General features: G+C 36.1%; 1 protein-coding gene across 11 annotated transcripts in view; it reads left to right on the top strand.

The window, feature by feature from the left end:
• Nucleotides 1–20,431, top strand: part of NBEA (neurobeachin) — a 696,015-nt gene that overhangs the window by 386,882 nt on the left and 288,702 nt on the right. For all 11 annotated transcript variants that reach the window (XM_032403205.1, XM_032403204.1, XM_032403196.1 and 8 more), the window contains one exon: nt 3,450–3,616. In XM_032403205.1, the coding sequence (XP_032259096.1) occupies nt 3,450–3,616 (167 nt within the window). The remainder of the gene's footprint in view (nt 1–3,449; nt 3,617–20,431) is intronic.

The following is a 20,431-nucleotide window of genomic DNA, read 5'->3' as shown; positions in this document are numbered from 1 at the left end:
TTTACAGCATACAGAGATTCTTCTTACATGTGCCTAACCCTCTGGTAGACCGAAGTTGTTCTAATGTACTCTTAAAGGCAAATAAAATTTTATGATGCAGTTACTTTAGTAATTTTTAAACTAGTTTATACATCACTAGAGATGGGTGTAACAAGTGGTTATATGAAGAAACTATTTTACCAAATATTCAGTAATTTATTATTTATTAATGTATCCATCTTTAGAGTGACCAAAGATCACTTCAGTTCATGTTTTATTGTTATAATCAATATTTTATTGACAATTGAAGCATTGCTATTATATGGTATGCATGCAGATATATACATATATTGAGAATATAATAATTTAAAACTCCTCCTAAGTACCTTGACAAAAGAAAAAATTAAGTATCGTTTCTATTTTATATGCAAAAACTAAAGTATATGGAATACTGTAGGGGTGCCTGGGTGGCTCAGTCGTTAAGCTTCTGCCTTTGGCTCAGGTCATGATCCCGGAATCCTGGGATCGAGCCCCACATCAGGCTCCCTGCTCCCAGGAATCCTGCTTCTCCTTCTCCCACTCCCCCTGCTTGTGTTCCCTCTCTCGCTGTGTTTCTCTCTTTCAAATAAATAAATAAAATCATTTTTTAAAAAAGAAATATTGTATATTCCATACTAATAGGATTTATAAAAAATATTTTTATATTTCTAGCATGTTAATAATTATTTGACATTTTTTAATTGCCTCGGTTCAATATATTGATTTCAGTGTTTTAATTATAGTGATTACTTAATTCATTCAATTTGCAAAAAAACTTGGTTTCAGAAATATTCAAGTAACCTGGTATTTGGCTTAGGTTGAACTGTCAGTGGCCTTGAAAATAATAAATAACCATCAGTTTATTTTCCTGATGCAACATGTGAACAAGTGTGGTGTGGCTGGAAATCAGAGCCCAAGATTTCAGTTTTGATGAGGTTTTTATCTCAGTAAGCCAGTTCTCTTCGTCATGCAAGTTGATGCCCTTGGTCTAGTAATCTCTGACCTCGCTAGCTGAAAAGCATGAGACAGAGAAATAACTGTTGTCACTCTCATACTCTTAACCTCTGCCTCATTTGTCAGGTGAGGCAGCACACACTTGTCACATGAGATTGCAACAACCTTATTTTGAAAAAAATACCAAATATTTTAAACTTTGATAAAAGTACATTGACAATTGGGTGTTTATCAATGTGAAGTTTCATATCCCTTCAACAGTAAATACTTCTGGATATTTATCAAGTTATCCTGCTATAATCTGGATGTCAAGAAAGTTTTGACTTATCTGTTCTTTGAAGCATATGTTTAGATATGAGATATGTCAGGAGTCTAAACAAAATAAGAATATTCAATTAACTATTGACTTCTGTTAGTAAATAAGATTTAGAATATTAGCTGAATCCCCTGCAGGATGAGTTTTGAATCATTCATATTTCTACTAAGAAAATCAAGATATTTTGTGGGGATATAAGATCAATATTTGTCATGTGAAAATATTTAAAATAGATTTTCAAGCAGCTAGATATTAGTTACGAATTTTAACACATATTTAGCCAAGATGAAATTAAGCTAAGGGCAGGGTTTCTCAGCCTTTTTTTTCATTAGTGCCCCCCCAAGGAATCTTTTTAGACAATTTTCATTCTAATCTCCCTCTTCCAGTAAAATTTTATTTCTACAATATGCTGCATATCTGTTTGTGTACTATATATACGTCTGTGCTTTATACATAAAAGGAATGTGATTTTTTCACACCCCCAACACCACTTTTTACCCCCTGGGGATGAGATCGTTCCTACTGAGGATGCATGGCTAAGAGTGATAAGAGGCTATGAAGTGGACATGAAGACTCAGTGCTTTTTAGATTATGTAAATATAAAATAAAAATACTAACATAAGTCAAATTTTGAGAGTACTATCATTGTTATTTAATGGATATATATTGATTTTTTAACTGAAATGTTCAAAGTTGTTCTTTTTAAGTTAGAGCTATATTGGTAAGTGCATTGACTGTGTGTGTGTGTGTGCATGCCTGTGTGGTTTACCAAACACCACTTTTAAATTATAAAAGATTTTGTAAAAGCCATGACATTTTACTAGGACTTTTTGGGGGAATTTCTCTGTCTCCCGTGTAAGCCTGTAATTAAGAGATAAAGTATATTTAATTTGAGATGGGTACTTCACAGTTAAGTTTTTTTTAGTTAACCATTGTAATTGTTAAGGAAGAAAAATGAAAATTTAATTTTGCTCTCCAATGAGCTAATGAAATATTAACCTCATTATGGAGGCAGATCATTGTACTAATTGGTGATTCCCTGTACAAAAAGATAAATTGGAAAATGAATTAATCCTTCTTAGATTACTGTAGGGTTATTTCTCTGAAAGAGATGACTTGTGGTAGTACTCTGTATCAATAGGTAGACTTCAGGGATATGTTCAAATACCTTCCATGAAACAAATTTTTATACAGTAAAGATGGATGTGAACTAATTACATGTATTTTTAGATGTGAGACTTTTTTTCTTCTAGTTATATGACTCATATTACATACTTGGTAATGTTAGAATTTACGGTCAGTCCACCCTACATAAAAATTATTATACAAAAAAATCAAACTTATAATTAAAGAGATGTTCATCTTCGTGTTCATATTGAACCTTTTTGATACACAGTGAGACCGATACCGATTAGCTATGTTGCTGATACCGGTGAGCATGAATGCGGACAGCGGACAGAACAACTGATTATTAGGAAAGATAAGAATAAGATAGTTGTTATCATGGGAACCTTTGAACACATTAAATTCTAAAGTTGGGAGAGATTATAGAGAAAACTTTAGCTTCTCATTTTAAAAATATGAACCTGAGTATGATGGGGAAATAAAAGAATTTTCATAAAGTGTGGGATAAAAAACAAGACTAAATTCCTAAATCATTGCTTTTCCTTGTACACCACATTGCCATTCATGAAATGGAAAACTATAAATTAAATGGCAAGTTTTGGAACTCTATATAATTATCAAGAATGTAATTCTCATTTTAAGTGTGGCATATACCATATTGGTTAAAATAATTAGATTCACATTTTTACTAAACCATTCTAAAATGATTACTTTTAAAATCAGACTCTCGGAATTTTAAGAGCCTTAAACATTATTAATTACTTTATATAACATCATCCAAATTATTTTCCATATACTTTTATGTATAAGCACATAGAACACATTTTTGCAAGTTTGAAAAGTGAGTGTAGTGACTATATTTTTTTTTACTTTAAAAAAAATTTTTTAATTAAATTTTCACAAGATTGTATTATCTGAGTTTTTAAAATTGAATTGTTACTACCCTTTAACTTAAAGTCAGATATCATTCCTTACTTTGACACAGCAAAAGTTATACATTGTTAAATATTATGCATTGTTTGTATATTTTTTGTAGTCGCAGTGTGCCCAGTATGCTGCTGATAGAAGAGAGGAAGAAAAGATGTGTGATCATCTCATAAGTGCTGCTAAACATCGAGATCACGTTACAGCAAACCAACTGAAACAGAAGATCCTTAACATTCTCACAAATAAGCATGGCGCTTGGGGAGCAGTTTCTCATAGGTGAGTTTCACAAATTTACAAGTAAATAATAAGTCACAGGTTATTTATAATAGAAGTTAAAGATTATAAACTTTAAAATTATGTAGAAAATATGATTTAAAGCATAAAAATTACTTGAATTTTTCCCTGATACCTTTAGTAATTCTTCTTTAGAATCCTTTAGAAGAAAATCTAAACTTCTAACAGAAGCTCCAATGGAAGTCATTTCTAATTTAATAGTAATATGTAATACAAAAAAAAAATTAGGCAAGTATTTTAGGCTACTATCTCTTATATGATGTATGTGAATTTTAAGAATTGGCTCTTTTTTTTCATCTTTCAAGAGTCTACCTACTTATTAAATTTATATCATTCTTAATTTTTCTTATAAACAGGTAATAATATAAGCATTTACTATGGAGAGGTAACACATTCTTTTTAAAACTCTTCTTCCATATTTTTTTATTCAGTCTTTCTTATGAAAGATTTTCATTGCAGATTAGGGCATTTATGATATCATAGTAGAAGTAAAACCAAAATCGGTTGTTTATGAATTAGAGATGTTCTCCTTGCTAAAGTTTTGTGGACATAAAATTGTTTTGTTTTTTTTCCTCTACACAATGAAGCTTTCTAGAAAAATAATAGTGAGGCAGTCACTATATTTCAATTGCTAAGGTTCATTTTTAGATCTCTATTTTATTTGATCCTATTAAATGTTTTTAAGTCTCTGGCAGAGTTTAGGGGTTAGTTAATTGTGAGCAGGACACTACTAAGAAGAATTCTGATAGAAATAATTCTGTTAGTTAGGGAAGAACATCTAGAATATGACCATAATACTGTTTGACCATCTCTCCTGGTATTTCAGGTGTGAGATAGACTTGGTAAATCTATAATTTTTGTATTTAAGGTAAAATTATAACTTAATGACTTTAAAAATAATCAACACTCAATATTTGTTTCTTATAATAATACTAATACTGTGACATCTAGCTTTTATTTAAGAAGATTTATTGTTTGCCAGGCATCATACTAAGAACTTTACATGAATTATTTCATTTAACCTTCAGAACATCTCTATTTAGGTTGGTACTCAAATGTGTTCCATATTATATTGAGGAAACTGGAGCTTTCAGAGGTTAAATAAAAATTTACATAGTATCACACAGCTTGTACAAGGAGAGACGGTGTTTCAGTCAGGGTTCTCCAGAAAAAAACAGAAAAACAGAAGCAACGGGATATATGTGACATAGATAGACATGTAGGTACAGGTATTGATATAGATAGAGATGTAGATTTATTTTAAGGAATTGGCTCACATGATTATGAGGGCTGGTAAGTCTGAAATCTGTAGGATAGGGTGGCAGGCTGGAAACTAAGGCATGATTTTTGCTATAGCCCTGACACAGGAGTCCTTCTCCGATTAACCTCAAGATTTATTTTGTTTTGTTTTTTTAAATCCTTCGGCTAATTGGATGAGGTCCACCCACATTTTATCTTTTATTTAAAGTCCAGTGATTGTTGATGTTAATCACATCTAGGAAATACCTGTGCGGCAACATCTAGACTATTATTTGACTAAACAACTGAGCACCGTAGCCTAGTCAACTTGACACGTAAAGTTTAACATCATACATGGTAGCAATAACATGAGCATTTTGCCCACCTATAGACCTTGTCTCTCTTTTTGTATCCTCTGAATTGGATTTATCTACTTAGTTATATACAATCAGGACTGTAACGTAATATTGCTAATAATTCAGCTGATATGACTCAGAATATTGCCTTCGGTGTATAAAGATGTACGTGAGTTTGAGGTCTTAATTACTTCATCATGTAATTAGAATAGTTAAGTCACCTCCATAACAGCAGTCATGTGTCAAGTGTATCCTCTGCTCAGCTGATCCTTTACTGGCTTTCATTAGAGATTGACAGAAAGACTGGCAGCAGGACCCCTTAGACATAAAGGTAGCTTCTCTTCTTTTCTGCACATTAATTCCCAGTGCTGACTAACTAAAAACACACAATCTTTCTGTTACCATCCTTCCCTAAATAGGTCACTGAACTCTAATAAATCTTTAAGAATAGGTTTTGTTCTCTATAGTCTTACTTAGTATTTGACTAATTAATAAGCTCAGTCATTAGATTGCTTCTCTTTTTTGTCTTATTCGCTCTCTAGGTAATTTTTACTAATCTCATGGCTTAAAAATACAGCGACTATGTTGATAACTCCCCAATTTATTATCCCTAGTCCGGATCTTTCGCTTACCCCCAGACCTGTATATCCCTCTACCTACTTGGCGTCTTCTACTTAGATACCATACTTCAGATGACAAAACAGCTCCTAAGACTTTCTCCCAAACAATATCCCTCTCAGCCGAGGGCAACTCCATTCTTAAAGTTGCCCAGGCCATAAATGTTGCTTTTATCCTAACTGCTCCTAATACATCACACATTGAGCCCTGCAGCACATCTTACTGACTCTGCTACAAAATATATCCAGCACATTAGCTTTGCTATCCCCTTGATCCAAAATATTGCCATCATTTCTCACTTGACTTGTCCCGGCAGCATTTTCTATAGTCTTCCTGCTTCTGCCTTGATTCTCTTAAAGGCCATTCTCAACACGACAGCCTGGGTGACGTTTATTAAAATGTGGATCCTTTTGCTCCTCTGCTCAGAAACCCCGAGAGCTGTGCTGTGCAAGATGGTAACCACTAGTCACATGTAGCTATTGAAATTTAATAAAATTAAATTTAATTAAAAATGTAGTGTCACCTTTCAGGTACTCAGTATCCACATGTGGTTGGTGGCTAGCATATTAGACAGCACAGAACATTTCCATTATTGCACAAAGTTCCATTGGACGGTGTTGCTCCAGAAGTTTCCTGTGTCACTGAAAGTTAAAATCCTTACAATGACCAGCAAGGACAGAGTGCGCTATTTTTGATAGAGTGGTCAGAGAAGTCCATTCTGATAAAGAACCACTTGGGTAAAGAACTGTCTGAGCATATCAAGTGGAGGAAACAGCCTGCAAAAGAAGGAGGGGCTTGGCCTATCCAAGAGCAGGCAGAGACCAGTATGGCTGCAGTGGAGTGAGCCATGGGATGAGAAGGGTATGATCTTTGTTAACTCTTTGACCTCCTCTCCTGCTACTCTCCCCTGGCTCATTTTATTCCAGTCACTGTGGCTTTTTGCTGTTTTTCAGGCTTTCAGGACATGCTTATTCTACTTGGAATGCTTTCTCCCAAACAATCTATGCAGGTACCTCTCCCACTTTCTTCCAGTTTTAATTCAAAATTAAAGATTTTGAATTAAATTAAATTAAAGTCATCTGTAGCTACTTCTCCCCCCCCAAGTATTTTATATTGTATTTCTCTGCTTTATTTTTCCTTTTCCAACATTTATTACTATCTTACATATTATATACTTTACTTATGTATCAGTTGTATTATTTTGTCTCCCACCAGAACACAAGCTCCATAATGGAAGGGATTTTTCTCTCTTTTGTCTACAGTAGTATACCTTGCACCTAGAATAATGCCTGATACCTGTTGCTAAATAAATATCCACTGAATAAATTAATAAATGAATACTTGATGTATACCCTTTTTTATAGAGATACTGGTGATGGAATGGAAAAATAAATTAGTCTATTGTCTGGGACAATTTTATATTTTAAATGAAATCATTTTATTAAATGACAAAAAGTACTCATCCCTGCATAAAACCAAAGCTCAGGTTCATCTGGAAAGTGAGATGAACAATTCCTATTTCATTGGGTTATTTAAATGGTAAAATGAAGTATTATATGCAAAATGATTAACAGTGTCTAACACAGAGTAGACTTCTCATATTTGTTAGTCTCTTTTCTTTTTTGTTAGCTCTTTGAAAAGAGCCTTTTTAAAAAGACCTTATTTTTTTTAGAGCAGTTTTAGACTTACAACAGAGATTTCCCTTATATCCTCTCCCAACACACATGTATACCCTCTCCCATAATCAAGGTCATTCACCCAAATGGTACATTTTTTTTTTTTTAAAGATTTTATTGATTTATTTGACAGAGAGAGACACAGCGAGAGAGGGAACACAAGCAGGGGGAGTGGGAGAGGGAGAAGGAGAAGCAGGCTTCCCGCCGAACAGGGAGCCCGATGCGGGGCTCAATCCCAGGACTCCGGGATCATGACCTGAGCCGAAGGCAGACGCTTAACCGACTGAGCCACCCAGGTGCCCCCCAAATGGTACATTTTTTTAACCAAGACTGAACCTACCTTGACACAGCATAACATAATCACCCAAGGTCTGTAGTCCACCTGAGGGCTCACTCTTGGTGTTGTACATTCTATGGGTTGGGACAAATAGATGGTGACATGTATCCATCATTATAATATCTTATGGAGTATCTTGGTTGCTTCCAAGTTTTGGCAGTTATGAATAAAGCTGCTGTAAACATCCATGGGCAGGTTTTTTTGTGGACACTGGTTTTTAGCACCTTTGGGTAAATACTAAAAAGCATGATTGATGAACGGTATGGTAAGAGTATGTTTAGTTCTGTAGAAACCACCAGAGTGTCTTCCAAGTGGCTATAACATTTTGCATTCTCACTACCAATGTATGAGAAATTCTGTTGTTCTACCTCCTTGCCAGCATTGGGTATTGTCAGTGTTCCAGATTTTAGCCATTCTAATAGGTAAAGTAGTGGTATCTCATTGTTTTGATTTGCATATTCCTGATGACATATGATGTGGAACACCATTTCATGTGCTTATTTTCCATATGTACATCTTCTTTGGTGAGGTGCCTGTTAAATCTTTGACCTATTTTTTAACCAGGTTATTTGCTTTTATATTATTGAGTTTTAAGAGTTCTTCATGTATTTTGCATAACTGTCCCTTATCAGATGTGTCTTTTGCAAATATTTTCTCCCCGTCTGTGGCTTGTCTTTTCATTCTCTTGATAGTGTCTTTTGTAGTGCAGAAGTTATTAATGTTAATGAAGTCCGGCTTTTGTTGTTTATTTCATGGATAATATCTTTGGTGTTGTGTCTAAAAAGGCACCACTGTACCCAAAGTCACTTAGGTTTTCTCTTCTAGGAGTTTTATGGTTTTGCATTTTACATTTAGGTCTGTGATCCAGTTTTAGCTAATTCTTTTGAAGGATGTAAAGTCTGTAGTCTATTTCTGGGTTCTCTGTTCCATTGACCTATTTGTCTATTCTTTCAGCAATACCATACTGTCTTGGTTAATGTGGCTTTATGGTAGTTTTGAGTCAAGTAGCGTCAGTCCTCCCACTTTATTCTTCTCCTTCCAAAGAGCCTTTTTAAAGTAATTTCCCATCAGCCATCAAACCATGAAAAGAGCGTTCCCAGAACCCTCTAACTTGTAATATATAGCTATAATTTATTGATTTTATTAATTTAATGAACAGATAACTCTTGTTAGTATCATGGTAAAGTAGACTTACTCCCTGCCCTCACTTAGTTCATAATAGTCAAATAGAAGTGACTAATATTTAACAAAACAAGTGATTATAGAAATAAAAGATGTAAATACAAACTCTGGCAATTACTAAGAAAGAAAACTACAGGATACTCTGAAGGAGAGGGTATAACAGAGGAACTTCATGTTAAATTAGGGAGTCAGGGAAGATTTCTTTGAAGAAGTTCTGTTTGAGCTAAAGAATGAGCAGGGAATCATCACAGCGGATGGGGTGTAGAACATTCAAGAGAGAAATATTACAAAGACTCAGAGCTTAGAAATAATAAAATGAATGGAAAAGAGGCTAGTATGTCTAGAGCTTAGTGAGCGATGGGGATAATGCCTTGAGATAAGGCTGGAGAGTAACATATAAGCCGAATGATTTAAAGTCTTGTAGATCATGTTAAGGATTTGTGACTTTATCCTAAGTGGCATAAAAAGCAATGAAAGGTTTTGAGCAGAAGAGTAACACGATCTGATTTATGTTTTAAAAGATCAGTCTGGCTGCTTTAAAAAGACATACTGGGAGTAATAGGGAAGTATGGTCACTCCATTTATAGCTGAGTTCAAATGTCACCCTATGACATTCCCTGGCTTTCTCTATTTTTCTTAACCGTACCTCCTCCTATCTTGTTATTATCTGTATTGCAATTACCTATGATACACCACTTAATATTTTATAGTTGTGTGGATACACGTCTCTTCTAGTAGATTTGTAGCTTCCTAAGTGGAGGGATTAAATGGTACTTACAGTTACATCGTGTTATTAAATATATGTTAAATCTGAAGGAATTTCATTCCTATAATTATACTTGCTGTTTTACCAAGAAAATATTGAATTTTAACATAAAACTCCTTTTACTTCTTTCTTCATGCTGGCTTTAACATATTTTAGCTTTTGAATTAATAATTTTTTTACTTTTTTATTGTTATGTTAATCACCATACATTACATCATTAGTTTTTGATGTACTGTTCCATGATTCATTGTTTCTGTGTAACACCCAGTACCACATGCAGAACGTACCCTCTTTAATACCCATCACCAGGCTAACCCATCCTCCCACCCCCCCCCAGCATCCTCAGTTTGTTTTTCAGAGTCCATCATCTCTCATGGTTCGTCTCCCCCTCCGATTTCCCCCCCTTCATTCTTCCCCTCCTACTATCTTCTTCTTTTTCTTTTTTTCTTAACATATATTGCATTATTTGTTTCAGAGGTACAGATCTGTGATTCAGCAGTCTTGCACAATTCACAGCACTCACCATAGCACATACCCTCCCCAATGTCTATCACCCAGCCACCCCATCCCTCCCACCCCCTACCACTCCAGCAACCCTCCGTTTGTTTCCTGAGATTAAGAATTCCTCATATCAGTGAGGTTGTATGATACATGTCTTTCTCTGATTGACTTATTTCGCTCAGCATAACACCCTCCAGTTCCATCCACATCGTTGCAAATGGCAAGATCTCATTCCTTTTGATGACTGCATAATATTCCATGGTATACCACATCTTCTTTATCCCCATTCATCTGTCGATGGACATCTTGGCTCTTTCCACATTTTGGCTATTGTGGACATTGCTGCTGTAAACATCAGGGTGCACATACCCCTTTGGATCCCTACATTTGTATCTTTGGGGTAAATACCCAGTAGTGCAATTGCTGGATCGTATGGTAGCTCTGTTTTCAACTTTTTGAGGAACCTCCATACTGTTTTCCAGAGTGGTTGCACCAGCTTGCATTCCCACCAGCAGTGTAGGAGGGTTCCCCTTTCTCTGCATCCCCACCAACATCTGTCGTTTCCTGACTTGTTAATTTTAGCCATTCTGACTGGTGTGAGGTGGTATCTCATTGAGGTTTTGATTTGGATTTCCCTAATGCCGAGCGATGTTGAGCACTTTTTCACATGTCTGTTGGCCATTTGGATGTCTTCTTTGGAAAAATGTCTGTTCATGTCTTCTGCCCATTTCTTGATTGGATTCTTTGTTCTTTCGGTGTTGAGTTTGATGAGTTCTTTATAGATTTTGGATACTAGCCCTTTATCTGATATGTCATTTGCAAATATCTTCTCCCATTCTGTTGGTTGTCTTTTGGTTTTGTTGACTGTTTCTTTTGCTGTGCAAAAGCTTTTTATCTTGATGAGGTCCCAATAGTTCATTTTTGCCCTTGCTTCCCTTGCCTTTGGTGATGTTTCTAGGAAGAAGTTGCTGCAGCTGAGGTCGAAGAGGTTGCTGCCTGTGTTCTCCTTTAGAATTTTGATGGACTCCTGTCTCACACTGAGGTCTTTCAACCATTTGGAGTCTATTTTTGTGTGTGGTGTAAAGAAATGGTCCAGTTTCATTCTTCTGCATGTGGCTGTCCAATTTTCCCAACACCATTTGTTGAAGACACTGTCTTTTTTCCATTGGACATTCTTTCCTGCATTGTCAAAGATTAGTTGACCATAGAGTTGAGGGTCCATTTCTGGGCTCTCTATTCTGTTCCATTGACCTATGTGTCTGTTTTTGTGCCAGTACCATACTGTCTTGATGATGACAGCTTTGTAATAGAGCTGGAAGTCCAGAATTGTGATGCCGCCAGCTTTGCTTTTCTTTTTCAACATTCCTCTGGCTATTCGGGGCCTTTTCTGGTTCCATACAAATTTTAGGATTATTTGTTCCATTTCTTTGAAAAAAGTGGATGGTATTTTGATGGGGATTGCATTGAATGTGTAGACTGCTCTAGGTAGCATTGACATCTTCACAATATTTGTTCTTCCAATCCATGAGCATGGAACGTTTTTCCATTTCTTTGTGTCTTCCTCATTTTGTTTCATGAGTATTTTATAGTTTTCTGAGTACAGATCCTTTGCCTCTTTGGTTAGATTTATTCCTAGGTATCTTATGGTTTTCGGTGCAGTTGTAAATGGGATTGACTCCTTAATTTCTCTTTCTTCTGTCTTGTTGTTGGTGTATAGGAATGCCACTGATTTCTGTGCATTGATTTTATATCCTGCCACTTCGCTGAATTCCTGTATGAGTTCTAGCAGTTTTGGGGTGGAGTCTTTTGGGTTTTCCACATAAAGTATCATATCATCTGCAAAGAGTGAGAGTTTGACTTCTTCTTTGCTGATTTGGATGCCTTTGATTTCTTTTTCTTGTCTGATTGCTGTGGCTAGGACTTCTAATACTATGTTGAATAGCAGTGGTGATGGTGGACATCCCTGCCGCGTTCCTGACCTTAGGGGGAAAGCTCTCAGATTTTCCCCATTGAGAATGATATTCGCTGTGGGTTTTTCATAGATGGCTTTTATGATATTGAGGTATGTACCCTCTATCCCTATACTCTGAAGAGTTTTGATCAAGAAAGGATGCTGTACTTTGTCAAATGCTTTTTCTGCATCTACTGAGAGGATCATATGATTCTTGTTCTTTCTTTTGTTAATGTATTGTATCACATTGATTGATTTGCGGATGTTGAACCAACCTTGCAGCCCTGGAATAAATCCCACTTGGTCGTGGTGAATAATCCTTTTAATGTACTGTTGGATCCTATTGACTAGTATTTTGGTGAGAATTTTTGCATCCATGTTCATCAAGGATATTGGTCTGTAATTCTCCTTTTTGATGGGGTCTTTGTCAGTTTTGGGATCAAGGTAATGGTGGCCTCATAAAATGAGTTTGGAAGTTTTCCTTCCATTTCTATTTTTGGAACAGTTTCAGAAGAATAGGTATTAATTCTTCTTTAAATGTTTGGTAGAATTCTGCTGGGAAGCCATCTGGCCCTGGGCTTTTGTTTGTTGGGAGATTTTTGATGACTGCTTCAATTTCCTTAGTGGTTATAGGTCTGTTCAGGTTTTCTATTTCTTCCTGGTTCAGTTTTGGTAGTTGATACATCTCTAGCAATGCATCCATTTCTTCCAGGTTATCTAATTTGCTGGCATAGAGTTGCTCATAATATGTTCTTAAAATTGTTTGTATTTCTTTGGTGTTGGTTGTGATCTCTCCTCTTTCATTCATGATTTTGTTGATTTGGGTCCTTTCTCTTTTCTTTTTGATAAGTCTGGCCAGGGGTTTATCAATCTTGTTAATTCTTTCAAAGAACCAGATCCTAGTTTCGTTGATCTGTTCTACTGTTCTTTTGGTTTCTATATTTCATTGATTTCTGCTCTGATCTTTATTATTTCTCTTCTCCTGCTGGGTTTATGCTTTATTTGCTGTTCTTTCTCCAGCTCCTTTAGGTGTAGGGTTAGGTTGTGTATTTGAGACCTTTCTTGTTTCTTGAGAAAGGCTTGTATTGCTATATACTTTCCTCTGAGGACTGCTTTTGCTGCATCCCAAAGATTTTGAACAGTTGTGTTTTCATTTTCAGTTGTTTCCATGAATTTTTTTAATTCTTCTTTAATTTCCTGGTTGACCCATTCATTCTTTAGTAGGATGCTCTTTAGCCTCCATGTATTTGAGTTCTTTCCGACTTTCCTCTTGTGATTGAGTTCTAGTTTCAAAGCATTGTGGTCTGAAAATATACAGGGAATGATCCCAGTCTTTTGGTACCAGTTGAGACCTGATTTATGACCTAGGATGTGATCAATTCTGGAGAATGTTCCATGGGCACTAGAGAAGAATGTGTATTCTGTTACTTTGTGATGGAATGTTCTGAATATGTCTGTGAAGTCCATTTGATCCAGTGTGTCATTTAAAGTCTTTATTTCCTTGTTGATCTTTTGCTTAGATGATCTGTCCCTTTCAGTGAGGGGGGTGTTAAAGTCCCCCACTATTATTGTATTGTTGTCGATGTGTTTCTTTGCTTTTGTTATTAATTGCCTTATGTAATTGGCTGCTCCCATGTTAGGGGCATAGGTATTTACAATTGTTAGATCTTCTTGTTGGATAGACCCTTTAAGTAGGATATAGTGTCCTTCCTCATCTCTTATTACAGTCTTTGGTTTAAAATCTAATTTGTCTGATATAAGGATTGCCACCCCAGCTTTCTTTTGGTGTCCATTAGCATGGTAAATTGTTTTCCACCACCTCACTTTCAATCTGGAGGTGTCTTTGGGTCTAAAATTGAGTCTCTTGCAGACAGCATATCAATGGGTCTTGTTTTTTAATCCAATCTGATAGCCTGTGTCTTTTGATTGGGGCAATTAGCCCATTTACATTCAGGGTAACTATTGAAAGATAGGAATTTAGTGCCATTGTATTGCTTGTAAGGTGACTGTTACTGTATATTGTCTGTGTTCCTTTCTGGTCTATGTTGCTTTTAGGCTCTCTCTTTCCTTAGAGGACCCCTTTCAAGATTTCTTATAGGGCTGGTTTCGTGTTTGCAAATTCCTTTAGTTTTTGTTTGTCCTGGAAGCTTTTTATCTCTCCTTCTATTTTCAATGACAGCGTACCTGGATATAGTATTCTTGGCTGCATATTTTTCTCGTTTAGTGCTCTGAATATATCATGCCAGCCCTTTCTGGCCTGCCAGGTCTCTGTGGATAGGTCTGTTGCCAATCTAATGTTTCTACCATTGTAGGTTACATATCTCTTCTCCCGAGCTGCTTTCAGGATTTTCTTTTTGTCTCTGAGACTCGTAAGTTTTACTGTTAGATATCGGGGTGTTGGCCTATTTTTATTGATTTTGAGAGGGGTTCTCTGTGCCTCCTGGATTTTGATGCCCGTTTCCTTCCCCAAATTAGGGAAGTTCTCTGTTATAATTTGCTCCAATATACCTTCTGTCCCTCTCTCTCTTTCTTCTTCTTCTGGGATCCCAATTATTCTAATGTTGTTTCGTCTTAGGTTTCGCTTATCTCTCGAATTCTGCCCTCGTGATCCAGTAGTTGTTTATCTCTCTTTTTCTCAGCTTCTTTATTTTCCATCATTTGTTCTTCTATATCACTGATTCTCTCTTCTGCCTCATCTATCCTAGCAGTTAGCACCCCCATTTTTGATTGCACCTCATTAATAGCCTTTTTGATTTCAACTTGGTTAGATTTTAGTTCTTTTATTTCTCCAGAGAGGGTTTCTCTAATAACTTCCATGCTTTTTTCAAGCCCAGCTAGTATCTTTAAAGTCATGATTCTGAACTCTAGATCCGACATCGTACTAATGTCCATATTGAGTAGGTCCCTGGCAGTCGGTACTACCTCTTGTTCTTTTTGTTGAGGTGATTTTTTCCGTCTTGTCATTTTGTCCAGAGGAGAAGAGATGAATGAGAGAACAAAATGCTAACAGCGTAACAATGTCCCCAGAAAATATACTCTAAACAAATCAGAAAAGACCTGAAGCAGGGGGAAAAGAAAGGGAAAGAAAGAAAAAAGAAAAAAGAGAGAAAGGAAAAGATAAAAAGAAACAAAAACAGAACAAAACAAAACAAAAAAAAACAGAATATGATCAAATATAATCAGGCTGGTGCATAGATCAGTGCCACACACTAGATTTTGGGTGTATTTTGGTCTGTTAGAAGAAAGTGCCTTCCAAAATTTTAAAGAAATAAAAACTTATATATGTACAAAAATAAGGGTTGATACGATGAAGGGATGGAATATGATTATAAAGATGAAAATTATAAAAAATTTTATAAAAGGAATTGATAAGAAGTTGTTTGAAAAAAGAAAGAAGAGGATTTAAAAAAAAAGAAAAAAAAGGGAGAGAATGTGATCAGGCAGGGGAGTAGAACAAAGCCATACACTAGAGATTTAGGGTATATTTTGATCTGTTAGAAGAAACTGTATCTCAAAATTTTAAAGAGAGAAGAACTTATATATATATGCCAAAAGTAAGGGTAACTACTATGAAGGGATAGAATATGACTCTAAAAATGATAAATAAAAAATGTTTTTTAAAAAAGGGATTGATAAGATGTTGGTTGAAAAAGGGAAAAAGAAAAATTCAAAAAAAAAAAAAAAAGAGTTAAAATAAAATTAACTTTGAAAGACTACAGAATCATGGTAAAAAAGCCATGGATTCTATGTGTATTCCCCTAGCGCTGGAGTTCTGCAGTTCTCATTGATCGGTAAACTTGGTCTTGGCTGGCTGTTCTTGCTGATCTTCTGGGGGAGGAGACTGTTGCTGTGGTTCCCAAATGTCTTTGCGGGGGGGCGGAATTGCCCCGCCCTTGCCGGCTCGGGCTAAGTAATCTGCTCCTGTTTGCTCTCGGGAGCTTTTGTTCCCTGCAAGCTTTCCGTACAGCTTTGGAGGACGAGAGTGAAAATGGGGCCTCCCAATCTCCGCCCAGGAGGAGCCGAGAACTCGGGCCCACTTCTCAGTGAGCCCCCAGAGAAAAGCAGTCGGTCACTCCCGTCTCCCTGGTCTCCGGCCGCACTCCGCACTCACCCGGCCTGTGACCGAGCATTTCTATCTCTGGCACACGACCCCGTGTGGAGTCTCCAAACCCAGCAGATCCGTGCGGTGCGCTCCCATGCCTCTCCTCCCAGGGGAGGAAGGTGAGTCTCCCCGGATCTGCCACTTGTTGGGTCCCTGCAGGAGGAGCAGTGGCCCGACTGTGCCGTGGATCACAGTTTATGGCAACCCCGAGCTGAGAGCCCATGCCTGGGCTCCGTCTCTGCAGCTGGCTTCCCCGCTCCAATCCCTGGGAGCTCTGCCACACTCAGGCACCCCTGGTCTTTCTGTGACCCCGAGGGTCCTGAGACCACACTGTCCCACGAGGGTTCCACCCCCCACTTAGCCACTGGAGCAACGTCCCTCAGCCTAGCAGACTTCTAAAAGTTCTGTTTTTGTGCTCTGCGGCTCTATCACTTGCCAGAAGCGGCCCACGGAGGCCCCCTCCCCCGCCGTCTATCCTCCTGAGTATCACCTCGGATTCACTTCGCAAGTCCTACCTTCCAGAAAGTGGTCACTTTTCTGTTCAGAGAGTTGTTGCTATTCTTTTCTTCGATCTCCTGTTGAGTTTGTAGGTGTTCAGAATGGTTTGATCCCTATCCAGCTGAATTCCTGAGACCAGACGAAATCCGGGTCTCCTACTCCTCAGCCATCTTGCTCTGCCTCTCCACTTTTGAATTAATATTATTGCTCTTTATTTTGTCCTGAGGAGGAACTAGAATCTGACAGCTCTTTAAAAATGCATATTCAAGAATTAACGTTTTTAAATAATACTTAGTATGTACAAACAGTTTTTCTTTATTTTATATTTTTGGGTCATATTTTCAATTTCTTAAACTACATAGCTAAATTAAAAACTGGGCAAAGGACTTGATTGAAATTTTCCCTAAGATGATATAGGAATGGCCAACATGAAAAGATGCTCAACATTACCAATCATTAGGGAAATGCAAATCAGAACCACAATGAGCTATCACCTCACACCTGTTAGGATGGCTATCATCAAGAAGACAAGAGAGAACAAATGCTGGCAAGAATGTGGAGAAAAGGGAACCCTTGAGCAACTGTTGGTAAGAATGTAAATTGGTACAGCCAATGGAAATTGTACAACTAATGGAAATGGTACAACTAATGGAAAATAGTGTGGAGGTTCCTCAAAAAATTAAAAATAGAAATACCATATGATTCAGTAATTCCTATTCTGGAATATATTTGAGGGAAACAAAAACACTATATTGAAAAGATATCTGCACTCCCATGATCATAGCAGCATTCTTTACAATAGCCAAAACATGGAAACAACTTACGTGTCCGTCAATCAATGAATGGATCAAGTTGTGTGTTATATATATAGGTATGTAGTGAGATATGTATATATATATATATATATATATATATATATATATATATATATATATAAAATGGAATGTTATTCAGCCATAAAGAAAAAGAACAAGGAAATCCTGCTGTTTGCAAAAACATGGATGGACCTCACATTATGCTAAGTGAAATAAGTCAGACAGAGAAAGACACATATTATATGATCTCACTTACATGTGGAACCAAAAAGAAAGAAAGAAGAAAACAAAGTCATAGAAAAAGAGATCAGACTTGTGGTTACCAGCTATAGGGTGTTGGTGGAGGGGGGAATTGGAGGAAGGTGATCAAAACGTGCAAACTTTCAGTTATAAGATAAATAAGTACCAGGGATATAATGTACAACATGATGACTATAGCTTACACTGCTATATGGTATATATGAAAGTTAAGACACTAGATACTGAGCGTTCTTATCACAAAGAACAAAACCATTTTTTTCTCTTTTTTCATATCTCTATGAGATGATGGATGTTGACTAAACTTACTGCTGTAATCGTTTTACAATATACGTAAGTCAAATTATTATGCTGTATACCTTAAACTTATATAATGCTGGATATCAGTTATATCTCAGTAAAACTGGAAAAAAAACTACATAAGCCATAACAACCTAAATTAAACTTAAAAGATTTTAATAGGCTCTTGAGTAAAAATGCACATACACACACACACACACACACACACACACACACACACACACGGTCCCAATTTTTAGTCTGCATTTTCATATAAGCATTACTATTGAGATTTTGTATGGTAGAAGCTTATATTTATTGAGTGCAGCTTTGTATTGGCAGCATCTCTGTTTAGATTCATCTGCATACTTCACATCTAATATTTTCTTATTTTCATTCTAATAACTTTGTAAAGTAGGTATTATTTTTTCCATTTTGCACGTAAGAAGTGTGAGTCTCAGAAAATTTGAGTAGCTGGCCCAGTGTTATATAACTAAATAATGGGGACAGGATTTGAATCTAGATCTATGTAACCCTAAAGCCCATGGTCATTCCAGGGATGAAATTAATTATTACATTTATTGTAAAAATTATTGATTGGAATAACAAAATAAAAAGCACTTAGTAAATGGAATAAGACTCAAGATTCTGGGGCTTTAGAAGGTATTTTTAAAGTTTTACAAATCCAAGATATGATCTAAATGGACAATAGAACTGCTGCCCGCAGAAGGCAAGATAGAACTTGCAGTCTGAAACTAACAGGGTAGATTGACTGCTCAAACAAAAATAAACAAACATATTTTCTTAACAGGAGTTAACAGGGTCCAGTGTCCTACAAAAAAATATTTAAGATATCCAGGGTACAATCCAAAATTACCTAATATGCAAAGAACCTGGGAAATCTTACCATTTCTCAAGGAAAGAGAATTAATAAATACCAATCCCAAGATAACCCAGATATTAAAAGTATGAGACAAATATTTAAAGCAGCTGTTATATAACCACCTTCCATGAAGTCAAAGTAAACACTTTTAAATGAACGGAATGATAGAAGATCTTAGAAGAGAAATAGAAAGTATATAAAAGAACCAAATGAAAATGAAAAATTTTATCAGAATTAAAAAATAATCATTTAATGAGCTTAATAGTAGAATGAAGATGACAGAGGAGAGAGTGCATGAGCTTGAAGATAGATCATCAAAATTATACAAATGAAGAACAGAGAGAAACCAAGTCGGGAAAACAATGGAAAGAGTTCCAGGCACCTGTGGGACAATATTAAGAGGTCTAAAATTCATAACATTGAAGTCTTACAGAAGGAGGAGAAAGAGATTCATACAGAACAGTTATTTAAAGAAAAAATGGCTGAAAACTTAACAAATTTGGTGGAGTTAGAGATTCGATAAGCTCAAGATAAGCTCAATAAAAACTATACCCAGACACATCATAATCAATCTCCTAAAAACCAAAGATAAAGAAAAAAAAATCTAAACAGAATCCAGAGGAAAATACAGTACATTACGTATAAAGGAAAAGCAATTCAAATAATTACAGCATTTTCACCAGAAATCATGGAGTCCAGCAATTGCCAAACCAAAATTCTATATTCAACAAAAATACCATCCAGAAACGCAAGCAAAATAAAAACATTGTCAAATGATGGGAATCTAAGAGAATTCCTCTCTACTAGACATGTTCTCAAAGAAATGCTGAAGGGATGTTCTTCAGGCACAAGGAGGAAGAAACATAGTGGAACTTGGAAATTGGGAATGAAGAAAGAATTGTTTTGTTTTGTTATGTTTTCTCCCCACAAAGATGCAAAGGCAAGTTAGTGGAGAAACGATAGTCTTTCCAACAAATAATGCCGGAACAATCGAACATTCACATACAAAAATTGGCCCCTGAACTATGACTCACATCTTATGCAAAATTTAATTTAAAATGGATGATAGACTTATATATACAATGTAAATTCTAAAATTTCTAGAAAAAAGCATAGGAAGAAATCTTTGCAACCTTGTTTGTGTTGGACAAAGTTATTAGATACAGCACTAAAAGCCTGATTGATAAAAAAAAAATCCTACAATGGACTTTATCTTAGTCTGCTTGGGCTACTATAACAAAAACACCATGTGGTGGCTTATAAACAACAGAAATTTGTATCTAACAATTCTGGAGGCTGAGAAGTCCAAGATAAAAGCACTGGCAGATTCAGTGTC

Source organism: Phoca vitulina, unplaced genomic scaffold, assembly GCF_004348235.1.
Source record: "Phoca vitulina isolate PV1807 unplaced genomic scaffold, GSC_HSeal_1.0 scaffold5, whole genome shotgun sequence".
In the NCBI taxonomy this organism is placed as follows: domain Eukaryota; kingdom Metazoa; phylum Chordata; class Mammalia; order Carnivora; family Phocidae; genus Phoca; species Phoca vitulina.
This window is presented reverse-complemented; position numbering and strand designations above follow the sequence as displayed.